Below are 19,752 nucleotides of genomic sequence, written 5' to 3'. Positions count from 1 at the left end.
CCCCGCTTAGGGTAAAACACGAGCCCCGCTTCTGGTGAGCCCAGCTTCTCTCTCTCTCCCTCCCTCTCTCTCTGTTCCTTGTGGGATTCTCTCTCTCTTTCTCTGCCCCTAGCTCACTTGTGCACCCCCCTCAAAAAAAAAAAACACAACTAAAAATAAAAAGCACGCATCCATATTCTTCCTTATAAAGATGGAACTTCAGAGGGCCACCCACTGGAGGACAGGCAGGTTCCCTATGTTCGCTGCTAAGTGGCAAGCCTGAACACGTTTTCCATGCAAACACAAACTCATACTGTTCTGGTGCCCAGTCTGATTGGCAAAGCTTTAAAAAGCCCACCAGCTACTCCACACGTATCACTGTGCTCATCCCCACACGTTAGTAGGGGACTATGCTCTGTCCCCAAATGCTGTGAACTCATTTACTGCCCGTGGGGACCAGAGGAAGAAGGGCCTGGTTGAAATGCAAAGGAGGGGGGATTCCTCCTGCTGGGGGGGGGGCAGGGGGGCCTCCAGCAGCCTGCAGAACAAATGGGAGGGGTGGTTTGTGCCCACCTAACAGGAAGTCCAAGCCTCAGGGTGGGGCTGGCTCTCTGGCTTCCCTGTTGCTTTTGACCAGGGTTTCTGCCTTCCTGACTCACCGTGGCACGGAACAAGGAACCATAGGAGTGGAAGGAACCAGAAGTGTGTGGCCACTTGGCCAGCCAACTAGGGCAGTTTTTCACATGTAAGCCAAGTCCTTAAGGTGGTCAGCGTGGAACAGAGCAGGAAGTGTCCTTGTCACAGAGCCAGAAACTCATCACGTGCCCATGGGGATGGACGGGGGGGGGGGGGGGGGGGGCAGTGTCTGGTTACGTCACAGCACACACTTTGACCAAAGGGCTATTCATGTGATACACACACAGGGCTGTTTTTTCACTGATCTGGGACACAGACCTGGCCTTCACAATGAGGTTTCACAACTCAAATTTCAAGTGTTCCCTGTGAAAGAAGGAGGTGTAACTTCTTAAGGGCTGTCACTGTTGGTAAAGCTTCTGGCAGACTGATATAAAATATTAAATTTCACAATAAAATTTTGTGAGGCCACCCAGGAACACCTCCAAATAATCACGTTCATTAATTCAGCATCGCTCTTGTGACTTACAAACAGCTGCTTTTTAAAATGGAATTTGCTCCACCTCCTGCTCATAACAGCACAGCACTTTTCCCATAAAATGTGTGATCAATCACATCGCGGACACCTAACAAAACGAGCCCCCCACAGTGTGCAGATTTCTTTGGGAGACACACTGAGAACGGCAGGAGTCAAACACATGTGTAAAACCGTGTGAGGCGGGTGAAGCTACTTCCCTTCAAAGGACAGTCCTGACCGCCTTCAGGGGACTGTGGGCACTGCGCTGCTGCTCCCCGTTTGCCGTGCCCCCCACCGCCAGCATTCTTGACCGAGGACACGTGTCTGTGACACAGTAGCAAGAGTCAAAGGTCCAGCAGTGATGGGGGGATGACAGCTTTCGTTTGTCTGGATGGGAGTTTCTCCTGGGGCACTAGGCCTGGAGACAGCGGGATGGAAACTGGCTGATACATCCAGGCGCTCAAGAAACTTCCAGTCAGCACCTTGACTTCAGGATGCTGCTGGTGTAGGGAGGGCGGTGACGGCAGAAAGACCGGGATGGAAACAGCCCAATATGTCCAGTGACCGGGCTGGTTGTTTTTCATTTGACGAGGAATTCTGGCCCAAAGGAGCACCACATAACCCTCTCTCCTATTCCCTCAGAGATGGGGTATTTAAAAGCAACCAGAATAAAACCATAATCACCATATTCCCCCCCAAAAAACAAACTCTGTGGGTAATCTGGACTAGCCCAGGACCGACAGCTTTGGCTCTCGCTGTTCTATCGGTGCCAACGAAGACTTGATTTCCTACCTTTTTCTTCGGTTCTGTTTGGAAGTGTTTCTGGTCTTTCAGGAGGTATTTTTTTAATTTCATGTTTTCTCTCAGTGGTACCTAAGGGGGAAAGGATTGCAGTGATCAGAGCATGTTTTCTCTATCCATTTATTAGACACACCAGCATTTTAAATATTTATCAGGTAGAGCAAAGTCAATAGACTTTTTCCCCCTAAGAGGAGAGCTGGTGTTACCTGGCAAACACAAGCTGCTTAGAGACGGCAGAAGCCATTTCCGGCCTGTGTAATTAAGTTTGCCTGCCTACTGGGTGTTGTACGGAAACCAACTTGACAATAAATTATATTTAATAAAAAAAAAAGTTTGCTTGCGTATACATCCTTAATTTACAAGAACACCATGAATATTTTCTGATATTTAAATGTGACTTCCGTAGGCATCAAAACAGTCACAGGAAATCACGGGGTGTGGGTGGAAAATGTGTATAAACAAGTCATCCATCAAAATATGCAAATGATGGGTCAATGGCTTTTGCTCTACAAATAAAAAGAAGTTTCACAGGGACCTGGATTCCACGTGATAGCAGTTTTAAAACATGGCCTCGAATCGTCTGCCACTCCTCCCATTAAGAGGTGAGGCCTGTGTCCCCTTATCTGGGATGTGGGTAGGCTTGTGACTGCTCCAACCAGTGGCCGATACGATACCATGTAATTTCCAAGTCTGTGTTACAAAAGACCATGTAGCTCATTCGCCGGACTGCTGAACCTCCATGTGAGAAGTCAACAACCCCGAGGCCCGCTGAAGAAGCCATGTGTGGACACTCTGGCCTACAGCCCCCACTGAGCCCAGCCCTCCAGCTACTCCTGCCGAGGGGAGCCACACATGAGAGTGAACCAGCCATCTCCAAAGTGGGTCCTCCAGCCGCAGCTGGCCCAGCATTCCCAGCTGAGGTCCCAAACGTCAAGGAGCAGAGAGACGAGATGTCCCGGTCGTGTCCTGTTCAAATTCCTGACCCCAGAGTCCTCGGACATAAGAAGATCGTCGTCTTCTGCCAGCAGATTTGGGACGGTTCGCTATGCAGCAACAGAACTAGAGCACATTTTCAAGTGGAGGCATGTGCAGAGAAGATACGCGATTCTCCCTCAGTCCTTTCTATCTGTGCCTGAATCCCTCAAATATTACATATTACATTTCCCCAAGCGCACGCATGTGGCCATGCAGACTCCAGCTGTTCCCGCGCCTGGGGTCTTGAGCAGTGCCTGTGGCCTCAGGTGCATAAGAACACTTGGAAAATAGCTAAAGAGATCCAGCATAACCTTTGGTAAAACTGCTTTAAAAGGAAAAGAATTTGCCTATCATGCTACAATCTAGGCTTCTAATGAGAACGAAGAAGTTTATTATCATTCCTAGAGACACAGGAGGAACGGACAATCCCACTACCACGAAGAATCCAATCCTGGTTACATTCTAGGCTGCTTGAGCCTTGGGCCACTCAGCTCATCTCCTTGGTCTGTACTGCATCACCAAGGCCTCTAGGAGAAGGGTCTTTAGAGAAAAGCAAATCAACAGCCAGCTTTAATTTCAAAACAAAAAAAAATATTGATCCGGTGTGAACCACTAGGTGGCAAAATTAAACTGCTCAATGCAAACGAGGATGGGGGCGGAGCAGGAGATATAATTAACACCTCATTTCAGGGCTTAATCTCTGTAATTCTCAACTATGCTAAAGGAATGGGAAAGGAATTTGGGGTCAAGCTGATCCCCCCTCCCACCACCAACTGGGTAGACCAAAAGAACTTGAAAAAAATCACTCCTTAATAAATCTGTGAATAAACCAACCTGGAAATTTATTCATACTTCAAATGCTATAGAAATATCACAGTTATTAATGTGCAGAACTAAAAATACCCCTACTCTTCCTCTGTTTTAGTTGTTAATTTTTTTAAATGCCACTTAACTAGTTATTCATGGAGGGATTTCTCCCCATAATTAGTTCTTAATAATTATAAAGAGGAGTTCTGTTGGGAAATATGAATGATCACTTTTATGTATGAGAACCCTGTGTGCAACGAGTTATCAAATGTCCAACAACATCACGTCTTCCTATATTATTCAACCTTAGTATCTGAATTACACAGAAAAAGTGAATTGGACTCTTTTCAAGACTAAAGAAGAATTATGAGGAAAAGCATTTATTGCTAGAATAACATTTTTCCTGAGGCTGGGTAAGTGAAGTAAGTACTGACTATGCTTAACCACATGGGACATGCATGGTGAGGCTACGACCCGTGGGAAGCAATCCTCCCTAAGCTGATCCTCGAGATCAGGAGGGCACGGGCAAAGCAGGACAATTAAGTTTTTATTTCGTCAAAAGCAGCTGATTAGGATGCCTGGGTGGCTCAGTGAGTTAAGTGTCCGACTCCCGATTTCGGCTCAGGTCATGATCTCAGGGTTCATGAGTTCGAGCCCCTCATTGGGCTCTGTGCTGACAGCACAGAGCCTACTTGGGATTCTCTGTCTCCCTCTCTCTCTCCCTCTACCTCTCTCTTTCAAAAACAAATTAAAAAAAAAACATTAAAAAAAGCAGTTGATTAGAAATACAAAGAAATAAAAAAAAATGGTTTACACCAAAATAAAGTCTTCCTGGTGATTCTCTTTGGGAGGCTGCATTTTTTCACTGTACCGGGGATGCATTTTTAAAGATGTTTCTTTTTTTAGGAAAAACGGCAGCATATTTCAAATCTGCCCATTGAGACCAACTGGCAACTTCCCAGTTTGGTAATCTGTAGCATTTGAAACTAAGAATCTTGAGCTCTACCAAGGGCGCTGTAAATACACACAGACAGACACACGTGTCGACAGAACGGAAGTACATTACCTGCCCCTTGCTTGATGACAGGAGCGGATGGAGGAGGTGGCTTCTTGGGTCTCTGAAAAATCAATCAAAATGATAACACATAAGATTGTCGGCAAGCCTGGCCTGTCACATAAGGACCTCAGACATTGTTTTCTAGATGCAGTTTGGACAGACCAGAGAAGCTCTCCAAAAAATTGAGCCATTTTCTCTCCAGGGATGTCAGGTTTTGGCACCTTTAAACCAACACTAAAATAAATTCGGTCTGCAAAACAAAACTCTGATGGACAAATGAAATACCATTTCCCCCTTTCTAAATTTGTAACAGCCTTCTGGAAAAGCACGGCTCAGCAAAAATGGCCTGAAACCAGCAAGCACAATGGTCCTCCTACGCTGAAACCGCATTTGCAATTAAGATTTAATCTGCTGAATAACCAAGTGATTCAGAGGAGTCACTGGGACAGCTCGAAATCAGATCTGCTCCGGATGTGGGACCTTCAGCAAATGCAGGCCGAGGGGCTGGGTACGGTTCTAAACCTTCAGTGCCTTCTGACCCCAAAGCTGGCAGGCCTTTTGAGAGGCCCCCCCCCCCCAGAACAGATGTACCCTGGAAACTGGAATGGAGCTTTTTTTTTTTTGGCTGCGATTTGTTTTTCTCTCACAACCTGTCACTCTGTAGGTGACGAGGCAGCAATGCAATCAGTGGCATCCATCCCTGAACCCCTTCCAGGGCATCTCCTCGCTCACCCAGGATCGACTGTAGGAGAAAGATGGTCAGGCTGGACTTGGCAAATGATTCAGGGGCCAAGAATTCATCTAGGGCACAATTCTTGGACACCATTCTTAGGGGATCCAGAGGCGAGAAGAGAACCATTTCAACATCGACTTCATTAAGAAAAGATGGAAACAGGGAAGATTTGAGAATATGATCCAAGCTGCTGCTGATGCTTCTACAGACCCTCTCTGGGCATCACATATCAATGATTTTTTAAACAGTTCCAACAAACTCTCTCCTGCACTCTGAAAATATACCACTGTGATATCACTGCAGGGACCAGTAAAAGCCCCCATCAGTCCCGGGCCCCTACCTACCGGTGCCCATCAGTGCCTGCTATTGTACTAGGGCACCAGAAAAAAAAATGATGTCAAGTAAAACCTGGGGAATATGAGACCAATAAGGAACTTTTTCAGGAGGCATCATAGCATGTAGGCTCCGGATTCCGTGACATTTCACCTCTGCTCTTTAGTAGCTGGGTGACTCAGCCAAGTTACTTCTAGTACGTAGCGTAGCATGGTGGCTGAGGGGTGGGGCTTCAGAGCCCGACTGATTACAAATCCTGGCTCTTTCAATTCTTAGCCGTGGACACCGGGCAAGTGAACTCACCTAGCTAAACCTTCTCATCTGTAAAATGACAATAATACTACCTCCCTCCTGAGAGGAGGTGGTTTCATAAACAGAGGGCATCAGTAAGCACTGCCCTGTTGAATCTTTTTGACAACTCTGTAAGTAGTGGTATTATTATGCCCATTTTGCAGATGAAATAATTGAGGCTTAAAGAGATGAAGCCGCTTCCCAAAGTCACCAGGCTTTTAAACAAGTGGGGGGCTGGGGGAGTAGCCCCATGCTGTCTGACCCACAGGCGTGCTCTTAACCACTGTGAGGGACCCGCCTTGCCAGAGCGCATCCACTAGACAAAGCACCACATGGCCAAATACCGGACACGGTGTGTAAGAAAAAGCAAAGGGAACTGTAGTATGTGAAAGTTGGAAACAAACAAGTACCAAACTGCAGCCATAGTATGAGCGCAAATCAACTATGTTACAAAATGGACAGAAAGAGAAAAAGACTGCAAAGGAATAAATTAATCACGTGGTATCTGACTAGTGTAGGATTACGGGAGTGTGGGTGCGTGCGTGTTTCCTTCTTAATATTTTTTGGTACTGTCTATATGAGTACAGACAAACTTCCTTATAAAAAAAGAGAAAGAAAGATGCTCTAAGGGCCACCTCCCCCCGCATACAGGCCAGGCTGTCTGCCAACAGAAGGCCCTTTCCCGTCTGTCTGCCCAGCTCTCCACCCCAATTTCTTCCTTTTTCTGCCTCCCTTCTCTGCGCTTGTATAAATTAGACTGGGGACAGATGTGTGTTTATCTAATGAAGTTATTGTTGAAACTCTACCAACTAACCTTCCTCTACCTCAGGATCAGAGTAATTTCTTATTCACAGAACGGCCAACACCCTGTGGCCTAGTTCTTTCCAGCCAAGCCCCAAAGATGCCTACCCAGTGGATGTCTTGCTCACTTCCTGCTCGTTTGAAAATTTTTATAACCAAGTTCACATGAGCCTCCTCTTGCCGAGGCTGTTCCCCCAGCGACCTTGCCTCAGACCACAGGGCCCCAAATAAAAAAAAACAATCACAAGTGATCATGTTTTCCAAGATTACTGTGCAAAAAAAAAAAAAAAATCCCTTAGTGTTGTGTCAGATTTGGCATGGAGCAGACACATGAAGCGTGACAGGGCAGAGCAGAGGGGCACGGAGAGAGAGGACGGGATGTGTCAGGCTAACAGACAGCGTGTGACAAGTGTGGTCATGGTAAGTGTGTGCTTGACGGTAGCAGAGGAAGGAGGCTGAGGTGTGAGGTTTTGTGAGGAGCCCCTGGCACTAGTGGAGGCAGGCGGGGGCAGTTTGGAAAGGACGTAACAGTCTGTGACTGTCTTGCATCCCCCAGGCTTGAGCAGCGCTGGCCGGGGGCCAGCTTTGCTTATTAGCGGCGTGGGTCTACAGGCTATCTGGTTTTTTTCCTTTTGACTTGACTTCACTCTCTGATTCCATCAAACTTAGCCTTCCTGCCTTCTGAGATGAGAAATGATGCCACGTTTTCAAATACGAGGTCTTTTAAGGTAATTCGAAACCAAAACCAGGGCCAGGGTTCCATGTAGCTCTGGGCTGCCCCCCCCCCCCCAAATGATTAAAAGAAGATTGCACGTGAGCCTACAGTGAATTTCCGCTTTAAATGCAACACAAGACACGGCAGTGAGAACCGAGAAGGCAGACTGGGGAAAAGCTGTAGCAAAATGTGACAGTGAAAACCTGAGCACAGGCACTCCTGATTCTCAGATAAAAAGACGTAAGCACATCACTCAGTTGGTTTTCCCCCAAATGTCGGATCATGACTGGATGAAGGACACAGGACGGAAGGGGCCTCCAGGTTAAGCAGAAGGCCGATGCTTTCTCCGTCGTGCTCACCAGCACCAATTAGCGCCGCACGTGTGTGCTCAGAGACACCCTTTCAACTCGGGCGAGTATTTTGAGTCATGAATTTTTAGAGGCACTTGTTCTATTTCTTCTCTTTATCCCTCCCTCCGTAGTGAAAATAGAACACTCCAGATCCAAATTCAGGTGGCTTCAGCCTGCTCAATTTGCAGATGGATGCTAAAAACAGAGGATGTTAGCGCTGTGAGTGATCCCAGGGTCCCCTCCAGAGCTGAAAAAACTGAGGCCTACAGGGGCCGTGTCAACAGCCAGGTGATGGCCAAAGAAGGTCCAGAACTCACACCTCTCAATGTCCAGACTGAGGCAATTCATCACTGAACCACCATTTTGTGATTTCTAGGAGAGCAGAATGCTTTCCACGGTCTTCACATATGCGGGGCGTCCAGGCCTGCGTGTGCCTGTGTGTGCGTCTGCCCGTGTAGAGTCTCTGGCTTGGACACGGAAGCAAACACCATCCTTCAAAGGATGCATTAACTAGATCTGATCGCTTACCATTATCGCCAGGAAGGAAATAGATCTGAATGTTCTGGAGTGAAGACAGCAGGAAGGCAAGTTTTACTTCCTGCTGATGGATTTCAGAGCTGACTCTGCCCTCTGTTTGGCAAGCCTGGCCAGTCCCAGGCGAAGAGCTCATCAGCTCAACTGGCCCCACCCCTCCGGCAGGAATTTTGATTTGCCACTTGGCCTCTTGCCTTCAGAGCTCTGGCCCCACACATGTGGTTTGTTGAAAATAACCAGAGAAGCGTACTCTTGATGGCTGGGTGCCCTTTAGGGGGGGCTTTTTTAGATGAATATGGTAAGATCCTGGAAGCAAATCTTAGCTTGATTTTGAGCCTTGGGAAGCCCTCTTCCAGGCATCCAGCTAAATTCTCTAGAAGTGTCTGTGTGAGGCTAGAGAGGGGACAAAAATGGACAGTTCCTGACCAGGGCATTACTCATGGGTTTAAAAATGGTCAAAGGCCTCCACTCTGCCCTTTCCTCCCCCGTCCCTGATAGATTTGGCAACATCTTTGAAGAGTGCAGCTGGGGCTGTGCTCAGAGGAGTGCCCCTCTGCACCTTAAAGAGTCCCTAGCACAGGAGCTCTGCAGGAGCCACCATGAAAACCTGTTCTTGGCAGTGTCTCTCTTGACTTTCCTCTACTTAACCTCTGGTCTGGTGGCCTGCATCCCTCGTCTCCTGGCCTGCATCTCTTGGCTGGGCCCAGCTGGACTGCCAGCCTATTGGGTAGTCACCCAGGCTTCGGTATTTGGCTTCTCCCCAAGATGCTCGCATAGTTTACCCCCATGGCTCATGCCTTTGCTCCCTCTACCCACTGTAAAAGTGATGCCTCAAGCCCATAGCCAGACCTCACACCCAGATAGAAAGACCTGAGTTCCCCTATGTCTGGAAAGAGGAATCGGACAAGGGACCTGGCTTCTCCCTGCCCCTCCTCCTCTCTCATACTAGTACAGGAGAGGGCAGGAAGTAGAAGGGGAGAGACTGAAGGAAGGGAAGGTACACCTGGTCACCAAATGACCAAAGGACAAGTGATTCCTGAGAGCCAACCATATACCAAGCATGCTGCTATGGACTGAATGTTCATCCACTGAATGGACCCCCTATTCATATGGTGAAACCTAATCCCCAAGGTAGTGGTGTTTTGAGGTGTTGCCTTTGGGGGCTGATTGGGTCATGAGCATGGTGCCCTCATAAATGGAATTAGCGTCCTTGTAGAAGAGACCCCAGTGAATTCCCTTACCTTTTCTGCCGTATGAGGTCACAACAAGAACAGCCATCTATGAAATAAGAAGTGGACCTACACTAGATGTTAAATCTGCTGGCACCTTGATGTTAGACTTCCCAGCATCCAGACTGTGAGGAATAAGTTTCTGTTTATAAACCACCCAGTCTATGGCATTCTGTCATAGCAGACTGAACTAAGACACACACTTTCGGGCCCATGAAGGAGAAGCTTGAGACATGGGCTCTGCCTCAAAGAGATGACATTTCAGATCAAATGATGACAGAGAATCATCTCAGGCAAAAATACACTGAATGAGGCTCTCAGCTGAGAGAGTATGGGCGGTAAGTACCAGCAGAGAAGGGAGAAGGCGTGCCATCCAGCCCACGTGATCAAAGCTCAGTTAGGGCACCATCATTAGGTCCTACTTGGGTGACACTATGCCTTGACAATCCTCATCTCTGCAAGTGAAATTACCCAGGAAACTACATATACAGACAAGGCTGTAGGTGAATTTTTTTTTTTACAATGCTGTTTGTTAGAAGCACATATTTGTTTCTTTTTGGAAGACTATTTGGGGGAAATATCATCGGACATCTTTAGAAACTAGAAATAGTGGTTCTCAAAAGCTGAAGGACATGACTAGGAACAAAGAAAATTTGGGCTGAGACAGTTTTATAAACTGGGTTGTCAGATGATGGGGGCTAAAGTCAGGGGCCTCCGAAGAACTTGGTAAAGAGAATGTAGTCACAGTTACACTGGCAAAATCCACTTATAGTGGATTAGTCATTGTCGAAACGAAGGAAGAGTCCTCCTTTCGTCTAAAAGTTTGGACCCTACGCAGCTGCTGAGTAATCTAGAACAATCTTAAGGTTGGTACTCAACTGTGATTGGGAATGTGGGAAACCTACTTGATTGTACCACAATGTGTCTGCAGACTGACAATGAACAAGAAGGGGCCGGTCAGCTGTGAGAACAGAAAAGAACGGAAAGCTGCTGAGGCCAAAGGTGCAGTGCACTAGCAGAGAGCATCTGGGCTCAGCTGAATTCAGCACACAGCTGCCTGGGCACCCCCTTCCCTCTGGCACGTGAGGGGGCCTCAAGCTATGCCTGCAAACGACTGGCTCCTCCTGCTTTCCTTCCTTGCTCTCCCAGAAAGCACCAAGTACATGTGGTTTCCTGTACAATCTGGCTTCGAAAAAGCCAGGCCCAGTGGGAGCAAATGCCCAGGGCAGGCGGGCCCATGCGTTCCAGACTGGCTGACATTTCCGTTCTTGTTGCAATTAGTAAGCTGGCAGTCGGCTCACTGGGTAAGTCTCTGTGAGTTGGCAAAGGTGAGCCTGCATCACAGCCACAGGCATCTTTAGAAATCTTTGACGGAAGGTTTCTGCGGTCCTGAGAGGCAGACCCTCCGCTGCAGAACATTCGCTGTGGAAATGCCTCTGGGAACCTTCGCAGCACTCTGGTTCTTGACACGGTATATACTCAGAAGAGTCCTCCACGGCAACATATACTAGCACAGTAACATTTTCTTTGGGTGATTTGAACAGCTTCTGTTGAAGTGCTGCAGCCTGAGACTTCTTCTTAAAAAGCAATCTTTCAGAAACATCTTTCAGACTATCTATTCTATTTTTTTAATGACAGTAGAAGTTCTCTGTTCTTGAGAGCCCAAGTTCCCCGTTTTCCTTCAATGATGATGACAGAGCACGTACGTTGATTGCTTCAATAGAGCTCTCAGCATATTTAATCTTTCCATTTTGATATTCAATTTTACTGTCAAGTCTCAAAATAAACAGACAGCCATTGAATCTAGGTTCTCTCATAAATAGCTTACATAATTGCTCTAAAATATGCACCAAGAGATCAGCGGGTGCTCCCCCCACAGGGAATAGTTTGAGAGAAAGCCCCAAAGCGTTTGTCACCCGGTGAGAGAGAATCTGCCGAGCGCTCTCTGAAAGAAAGCCCTCCAGGAAATTCCAGAAGGCTCTGTGGTAACCACCTGGGTCCACACCGCCGCAGCAACGGGCCAGCCTCGTCAGAATGCTTCCGCGATGCCTACTGATTCAGGAGGTCGGCTGCCGAAGAGATGGGGTTTGCTGCCGTCTACCCTAATCATCCCAGACCGTCCTCTTTTCTGGGTGAATGGTTGCAACCCCAGCCACTGGCAAGACAAGATGACATGTGCTGAAACCGGTGGCAGAATGTTTCAGACTCTGTCATTCACACGGCGCATTTGTGTTAATGATTCCAATCATCTTCACACGGCTCGGCTCGGCAAACAACACCCCCAGCTCCCGACACGCTGTCACCAGCTCACCAGTACTCTGCGTGTGGCAATAAAGGCTGGTGTAACGGCCAGTGCACAGCAGGTTGGCTGGTTTTATAGGCCGGAGGGGATAAAGAGTATGTAAGACTTTACATTTTCTAAAAGCTAAATGCCACATCACACAATCACTTCTCAGCTGCACGTATTACTTTGTCTGACAGGTACGACCATTGCTCCCCCCAACTGAGTTTTCTGCTTCTTAGGGACAAGGTTAAAAGACCTATCAAAGAGACGGTGGCTGCTTGTCTGAGGTTGGTGAGATGCCCATGGGGCCGCAAAGAGCGTGCATGCCTCAACGAGCAAGCTGAGTCTACTCCTCACCAACAACTTCACTCTCTCGGTAGAAGTCTTCCCTTAATACCTTATGTAACAGAGCAGAGCTTCTAGAAGAGTATGCCATGGAATCTCTCTCACCTGGTGTATTTGCTGCCTCACTAAAATAGGACCGGGAACTGTAAGGCAAGGTGCCACAATGCAGGCAACCACAGGCTTTGCCCACTTGTTAAAAGAATTATCCAGATTTTACCTTAGCCTTCAAAATCATACTATATCAATCAGAACCAAGAAGGTCATAAATAACCAGTAGGGCGGCATGCTTGCTAAGGTTCCTTGGCCACAGGGAGAGGAGTCACCACGAAGGACATGGCATCCAAATGCTTCAGGACACGAACACCTTTTACCAGGCTTGTAAAGATGGGTGAGAAGGGTCAAACAGGCAGTCAGGACAGCCCTCTCCCCTCCACTCCTTGGAAGAGGCCCACCCTCAGTGTCCTTTTGGAAAGGTCTGGCAGGTCTCTGTGGCCCTGAACATCAGATCCGTTGCCAGACCCTAAGCCCACAAAGGCAGGAAGTGTGTGTACACACATCAACCAGCAAGATGGTCAGGCCAAGAGAAGGGACCCAATAAACACATGGTGGATGAATGAATAAACAAAACATAACAGCCAGGGAGCAGATCCTGAAAAAAGATGAGAAATTACATGAAGATTATGCCATTCTGTGCCCGCTTGTCTCTACGACTATATTTTATAAAGCATTAGATTTCCTTTTAAAGGCTATCATCAAAGTTCTCAGATGCATTTGGATTCCCAGGGAAGCTCATAAAGACATCAAGATAACTGCGTTGATTTGACAGCCGAAGCAAGATGAACCAGAGTCAGGCTTCCATCATTACAGCACAGTTTGAGCTGGAGCCTTCCCACACTTGCGATAACAGAGCGATAATTACACAAAGACCCTAACAGTTAACATATATGGGACGTTTACCAAGCACCACGTAGCTATGCTAAAGCTTTCCTATCTTTTCAACAGTTCAGCAAGGTAGGTACGATTATTCTCACAATTTTACAGATGAAAATACTGAGGCTTAGACACATTCAGTGAGATGACCTGGAACGGAACAAGTAATGGACGGGGCCATGATTCAAGCCCAGGTCTGTCCGATGCTGTAGCCTGGAGTCACAACCATTACACTCTGTAAATGTCTGTCAAACCTCAACCCTGTGTCCTGTTGTTTCAAACCATTTACGATCCAGTCATTACTAAACGTTAGCATCTGTTTTTCTCAGGGATGGATTCTGTCAACTGATAACCCACCACTGCGACCATCTAGCAAAAATGGCTCAAGTGATTTTGCTTGCTAGAATTTTTTTGTTTCTTGAATGGTGAGCTCTTCTCTGTTCTGAGAATTTATTCCTCTCCTAAAATACCGTGGGGAACTGGAAGGTGGGGTTGTCATGACTTTGAAACAGTACTTCCCAAATTATAATGTGTCACGTGTAACACGTCAACGGGTCACCTGAGGACCTTGTTCAAACGTTAGGTTCTGATGCGCCAGGTCTAGAGCGGAGTCTGAACATTCTAACAAGCTCCAGGTAATGCTGATAAAGTGTGGCACGTGGACCAGCAGTTAAGTGTCAGGGATATAGAAAACACCAGGTGTGGGGAATGAGCCTAGGAATTCCCTGAGCTTATTTCCAACAACTAGGAATCGGAATCCAGATTCTCTGAACCCCAAACTCAGTTCCAAGAGAGCACAACATGTGCGGAACAGAGCATTCTTCAGCTAAATAATACAAGAAAGTGACCTGTGCAAAAGCATAGAAGGTGTGGCCCTAGGAAGAAAACCAATCTAAAGATCTATGGGGCATAACCTTGGTGGGTACCAGTACCATGCAGCTTCTCGAACAATCACGTGTGTTCATCTAAGCAGTACACACACCATTGACACGGTTTTGTATTCTTACCAACCAATCCACCAGTATGTAGCTATCCTTCATAAACGTCAGCTCCCTGGGAATGGTCATGGGTCCAAGTCAGGTTCATGGTCCAGTAGCAGAGCCCCAATGGGCACAAAGAGAAACCAGTCCAGAAAGGCAGACGGAAGTCAAGTGAAAGCCTGAGCCAAGAGCCCTGAGGTGCAGGACAGAATGGAAAAGACCAAGGTGCTGCCCCCTTATAATGTAAAGTGCTTCTAACTTGTCATCATCTCTTGTTACATCTCATCGGAGAAACAATACACCCGCAGTGAGGCAAAGATGGACTCTGGTTCATTTAAACAACGGCAGTGGAAAATGGGTCCCCGTAAAGAGAGAACAGGTCAGGGGTGTATACGTATATACACACAGTGTAGGAACATTACTGGCTTCGCTCTGCGTCCTCAGCTTCACGATGTGCTTTTCAGCCACTTCCACGATACTGGGCACTTCACTACCGCCAAGGACATACGACACAGGATGCAGGCGGTCCACTTAAATGGAGCACCCAAGAGGTCTTGTCATGTGGGTGCTTCTATGTTCTAGGTACTGTACCAAGCGCTTTGTACACGAGAATAAGGATCACTGTCACTAGCTGTCATATGAGGAAACTGATGCTTGTGGAAGGTAATGAACTCATTCACACTCTCACCCAGCGTACAGAACAGCCGAAGGCTCAGAAACCAGGTCCATCGAACTAAAATGTCAGTGCTCTTCAATGGTCCACTAAACTCCCCTCACCCCGAGACCCATCAGGGAAGCCACCACTCTGACAGCGTGCGGAGCGCTGACATCCAAGCCAGGAACACTTACATTCCCCTCCTTTTCAAAGTCAGGTGGAAGTAACTTCACGAAGTTATCGGGGAACACTCCTCGTCTGCCGTTGAGCTCTCCTTCCCACCAGCCCACGTCGATGCAGTCCTAGGAAACAGGAGAGCAGAGAGTGAGAAACGGGACAAGCACCCTCCAGGGAGGTCTGACACCCTGTTAGAGGGGATGGAGGCCCTTTCCTGGAGGCCACTGTCAACCCATCCACCGTGGTTACTGAGACCAGGTCAGCATCAACCTCAAAGTCAGACGGGAGAAGGAGAGCACAAGTGTGCTAGAGCTGCTCAGACTCAAAACCCAGTGTGGCTGCCGGATGCCCTGAATCTAGAAGATTTTTTTTTTTTTTTAAAGATGGGAGGATATGTACCTTCTTCGTCTTAATTTTACTGAAATAAAATTATTTCATTAACAGCAAACATGCTTTAGAGAGTATCACATGCACAAAGGTTCTCTTTGGCCTGTCACAAAGCTTGCAGAAATGAAAAAAGGGCTTTGTGTTGAGAGTCAGCCAAGCCTGAGAAAAATCCACTTTTGGCAAGCTCGTGAACGCCCTGCTCTTCTTCACCTTCTCCTTTCGGTGGTGATGGGGCACGGGTGTCATCATGAGAAGCCCTTCCCCCACCTTACAGAATTCCATGTTTGCTTACTAAATGAATGAACAAAATCTATTCATTCTTCTAGATCAAACCTGTTTCCCTTTAAGTAATCCCTATTCTGTTCACTCACTCATCAAATGTTTACTGAGTGCCTATTTTGTGCCAGGTATCAGGCAGACAGTGAGAGCTCGGCCTGTGCCAAGCTTCCGTCCTGAGCCTAATGGCCTCATAGTTCTCCTGGATGCTTAACCTCATGCCATAAACCACTTCCATTTTGCCTCATATCCAATTGGTTGGAAGGCAAGTTTGTTCTGGTTTCACAATGTATCTCACATTTGTCCCCCGGCTCTAATTCCACTTGAACCACCCTAATCCAAGACTCACCTGGCCTACTGCAAACCTCCTCACTTGGGCACTTTTTCCGGCCCAGCTTATGGACAATGTACACACAGTGCTGTTAATTACACGCCCTTGAGTAAAAATCCAGTTCTCAGATTGTGATCGATAACTTCCTGCTAGAGCCGAAAACGAGCAAAGGCTTTCCAAAAAGTGCTAGTCACACATAGGACTTTCAAAGTTGCGCCTGAAGCAGGAGATGTTCAGCAAAGTGAGGAGATCATGCCCAGGGCCCATGGAGAGACACTCATGGTCCTCTACAAAACCAGTGGGCCAGGATGGCTCAAGCAGCAGATGTGCAGCTGGCCCAGGGTCCTGCTGCAGACCCCCGGAGGGCCACAGCTTATGTGACTCACAGGTGCCTTGCTCCATCATACATCTTAGCAAGGTGAAGAACACATCTGGCTTTGTCACCATTATGCCCCCAGCCCACCGCACAATGTCCAATGTAATAAATATTTATGGAGTCAATGAAGACTCTTTCTAACCCTAAGTCCTATGATCTCCTGCAGTCAGGACAAGGTAGCCTCCATCTACCTTAACTCATGATGACTGTATGTAAGAGAGGGCCCACGTCAGGTGAGAAGTAAATGAGCACCACCCTCCCTTCCAATAGTGGTAACTGTTTACAAAGATAAACTAACCCTTTAGAAGAGGATGTGGATTTTAGAAATGGGCCCTTAATCACAGATGGCAAATTCTAGTCCAGACCAACGCCAAAAAACAGACACTTGAAACATCAAGTTCAGACTTACCCAGGACAAATTGGAGTTCAAAAGACAACATGAGAGAATGCTTATCTTTCTTGAAAAATAACAAAGAGAAGCCCAGATAAGTATTCTGGCCCCACTCATGTCACATCACTCCCTAAACAATCTAGCATCAGTCCCCACAGAAAGGATTCACGGACAGGGATGGCGGTGGCAGAGTAGGATAGCTTCTGCCGTTCTCCCAAACCTGAGAAGACATCATCATCCACAACCCCAGAAAATCTTGGGAAGGCCTAGGGTGTGACATTTCTATACTCTCAATCCTTAGGAATGAAATCTTTCAATCCAGAAGGCTCTGCTTTTGAGGAAATGCTTGGCACCTTTCTCTCCTCTTTTTCCGGACAAGTCCCTCTTCTTTTCAAAACTTGAAACTCACCTTCAGTAAAGTGATACTGATGAACGCTTTAGCTTTTCTCTAACACTCGCAACTGTGTTAATTTGCACTTCACGATATTCAATTCAACAAACATCTATTAAATGCAAAGTACATTTAAGTTCTTTCTGTAGGCACCAAACATTAAACCTGCAAAGAACATGATCCCTAACTCCAGGGAGATTAGAGATTTATGTGAAAGACCCCCACACAATATTACACAAGGCCCTCTTGGATAACAGGTATCAACCAAGAGGTCTGGTACGAAAGAGGAACAATCATTAACAGTTTTTCAAATAATCTTAAATCTTTTCATGTGTGAAGGGTTTGCTTATGTGATGACTGAACTTCCCTGCACATTCAATTCAGAGCATCTGATACAGAATTACATCCACAAAAGGCACTTAAATACTGTTCAGTGCTACATTTCTTTTAAAAAGCTTCTTTCCGACTTTCTGACTGGTGCAAATCCATGCCTCACCTTAGTCTCATGCAAGCAGTAACCCAAGAATCATTGCGATGAAGCCTCTTCCTTCATATGTAAGAAAAACAATGAGGAAAATTTTAATAAGCAGAAGCATATCCAGAATAACTTTAGAACTCATACATGCCTACGGGGGAAAACAGTGCATATGACATATTTATTATATCTCCCATCAGTGGTGAATGAATGGCTTGGATGGCTCGTCTATACTCTGCTTTTGAAGGATAACATTAACAGTACTAATCATTGTGTAATTCAAGGTAAGAGAGGGAAAGCGTGAAGGTAGAACACAATCTGTCTTACTGTTCTGATTGGTATAAAGACAAATTCAGGGCTCATGGATGAGATAAGTGCATTCCAAAAAGAAAACAGCCAGTGTGCCTTAGTGTGCCAAAGTGTGCCAAAGGAAAGCAGAAGAGGGAACCTGCTGCAGGACAGAAACCAGCCCAGGGTCAAGGTACCTGGAGGGGGCAGAGACAGGTAGAGAATCGGGGCGCTTCTTACCCCCTAGCAAAAGAAGCTAATCTAATGGGAACAGGAACAATTCTGACAGCAAAATGAGAAGTGAAAAAACATCTTCTTCAACAAACCAGGCAAAAGAACTAGCCTTTTGATGGCGGAAATGAAGAGACAGTTATTCGTAGGAGGGCTGTGCTTCTGGAAGTATAAGAGAACAGCAAATTCAATTTATTTGCTAAGGACTGAAAACATGCAGGATAGCAGAGGCATTCAGGGGTAAACAGAAAATCATAATGTCCTTACAGGACTCCCAAGCTCAGAGGCTAGAGGGAGAGGCAGACGCAGTGGATCAATATGACGCAGAAATGCCGGCAGGAGTGCTAAGCCAGGTTTAAAAACAAGTGGGACCTAGACAAACCGGGTAGCCTGAAAAGAGAATGAGGGCATGAACCAAAGTAATGAGAAAGGTCAAAGGCAGGATCACCAAGCATGAAGGAAGGGAAGAGGGAGAGTGGGAAGCTGGGGTCATGGAAGAGAATATTCAAGAACTGGTGCTTAGAGTGAAGGCAGTGTCTGGCTCCCAGAGGGCTCCCAGCCAACATCGACTTACCAGCGATGCGAGGCATGAGGCAAGATGGCACCCGTGAGAGGCAGGAGCAGGATGAAGGGACAGCGGGTCAGTGATCTGTGAGGCCAGAATATCATCAGAGTGGAGTAGATGTCCCCAGGGAGGATGGCAGAAGGCGAGTGAAAGCAGGACAATGAGACAGTGAGGAGAGAGGAAGTATGGCCAAAATACTGGAAGATGTAAGGGTGACCATGTCATTTCTTTTCAAACCTGGGACATTATTAATAATCACACCGGGACCAAAGATGTAACCCAAGATGATGATCACCCTAGCAGATTTTAAGATTCCAATAAGGATGAGGAAAACAGAGCAGCTTCTGAATGAGTCAGGAGTTTGCAGCGGGAGAGAGTAAAAAATCAGCACATAGATGAAAGAAAGCTTCCAGAACAACGATCATTAGAAATAAGCTCCAGTGGCACAGGAAAGGAGAGGAAAGGAGACCTGGACTTGATCAAGAGTTGAGGGTATGGAAAGAATGACATTTCTGACACAGAACGTTCACTCTTCTATGACCAAGTCCTCAAAAATGGTTTCTCTATGCCTCATCACCAGGCAGATATCAGAGTAAAATATGGTATTTTTCCTTATAAATTACAAACCACGGTTTTCCTTTTAAGGAATGAATAAACAGAGCCTCAGTTGTGCCGTGCTCCCACCTCTATGCTCCGACCTATCTCAGGGTGTCTGAGGTATCGCAGGGAGAGGGGGAAGACAGGCAATGTGGGCTGTCTGAGAATTAAGTGGTCCACAAGTTATCAAAACTCTGGGTCTCGGTTTCTTGATACACAGGACAATTTGGATGGGGTGTGAAGAGCGACACGACCTTGGTGGTCATCATTACTGTGATTCTATGGACTGGTCCCAAAGACCTGGAGGGACAGTGCGCC

General features: G+C 46.9%; 1 protein-coding gene across 11 annotated transcripts in view; it reads right to left on the bottom strand.

Annotated features, from left to right (window-relative positions):
• The window catches only part of SH3KBP1 (SH3 domain containing kinase binding protein 1), a 332,387-nt gene that overhangs the window by 51,786 nt on the left and 260,849 nt on the right, over nucleotides 1–19,752 (bottom strand). For all 11 annotated transcript variants that reach the window (XM_081793831.1, XM_081793833.1, XM_081793830.1 and 8 more), the window contains 3 exons: nucleotides 15,144–15,251; nucleotides 4,779–4,830; nucleotides 1,922–2,002 (listed from right to left, as the gene is read on the bottom strand). In XM_081793831.1, the coding sequence (XP_081649957.1) occupies nucleotides 1,922–2,002; nucleotides 4,779–4,830; nucleotides 15,144–15,251 (241 nt within the window). The remainder of the gene's footprint in view (nucleotides 1–1,921; nucleotides 2,003–4,778; nucleotides 4,831–15,143; nucleotides 15,252–19,752) is intronic.

Source organism: Panthera onca, chromosome X (assembly GCF_046562875.1).
Source record: "Panthera onca isolate mPanOnc1 chromosome X, mPanOnc1 haplotype 2, whole genome shotgun sequence".
Taxonomy (NCBI): Eukaryota; Metazoa; Chordata; class Mammalia; order Carnivora; family Felidae; genus Panthera; species Panthera onca.
The sequence above is the reverse complement of the archived record's forward strand: the minus strand, read 5'-3'. Positions and strand labels throughout refer to the sequence as shown.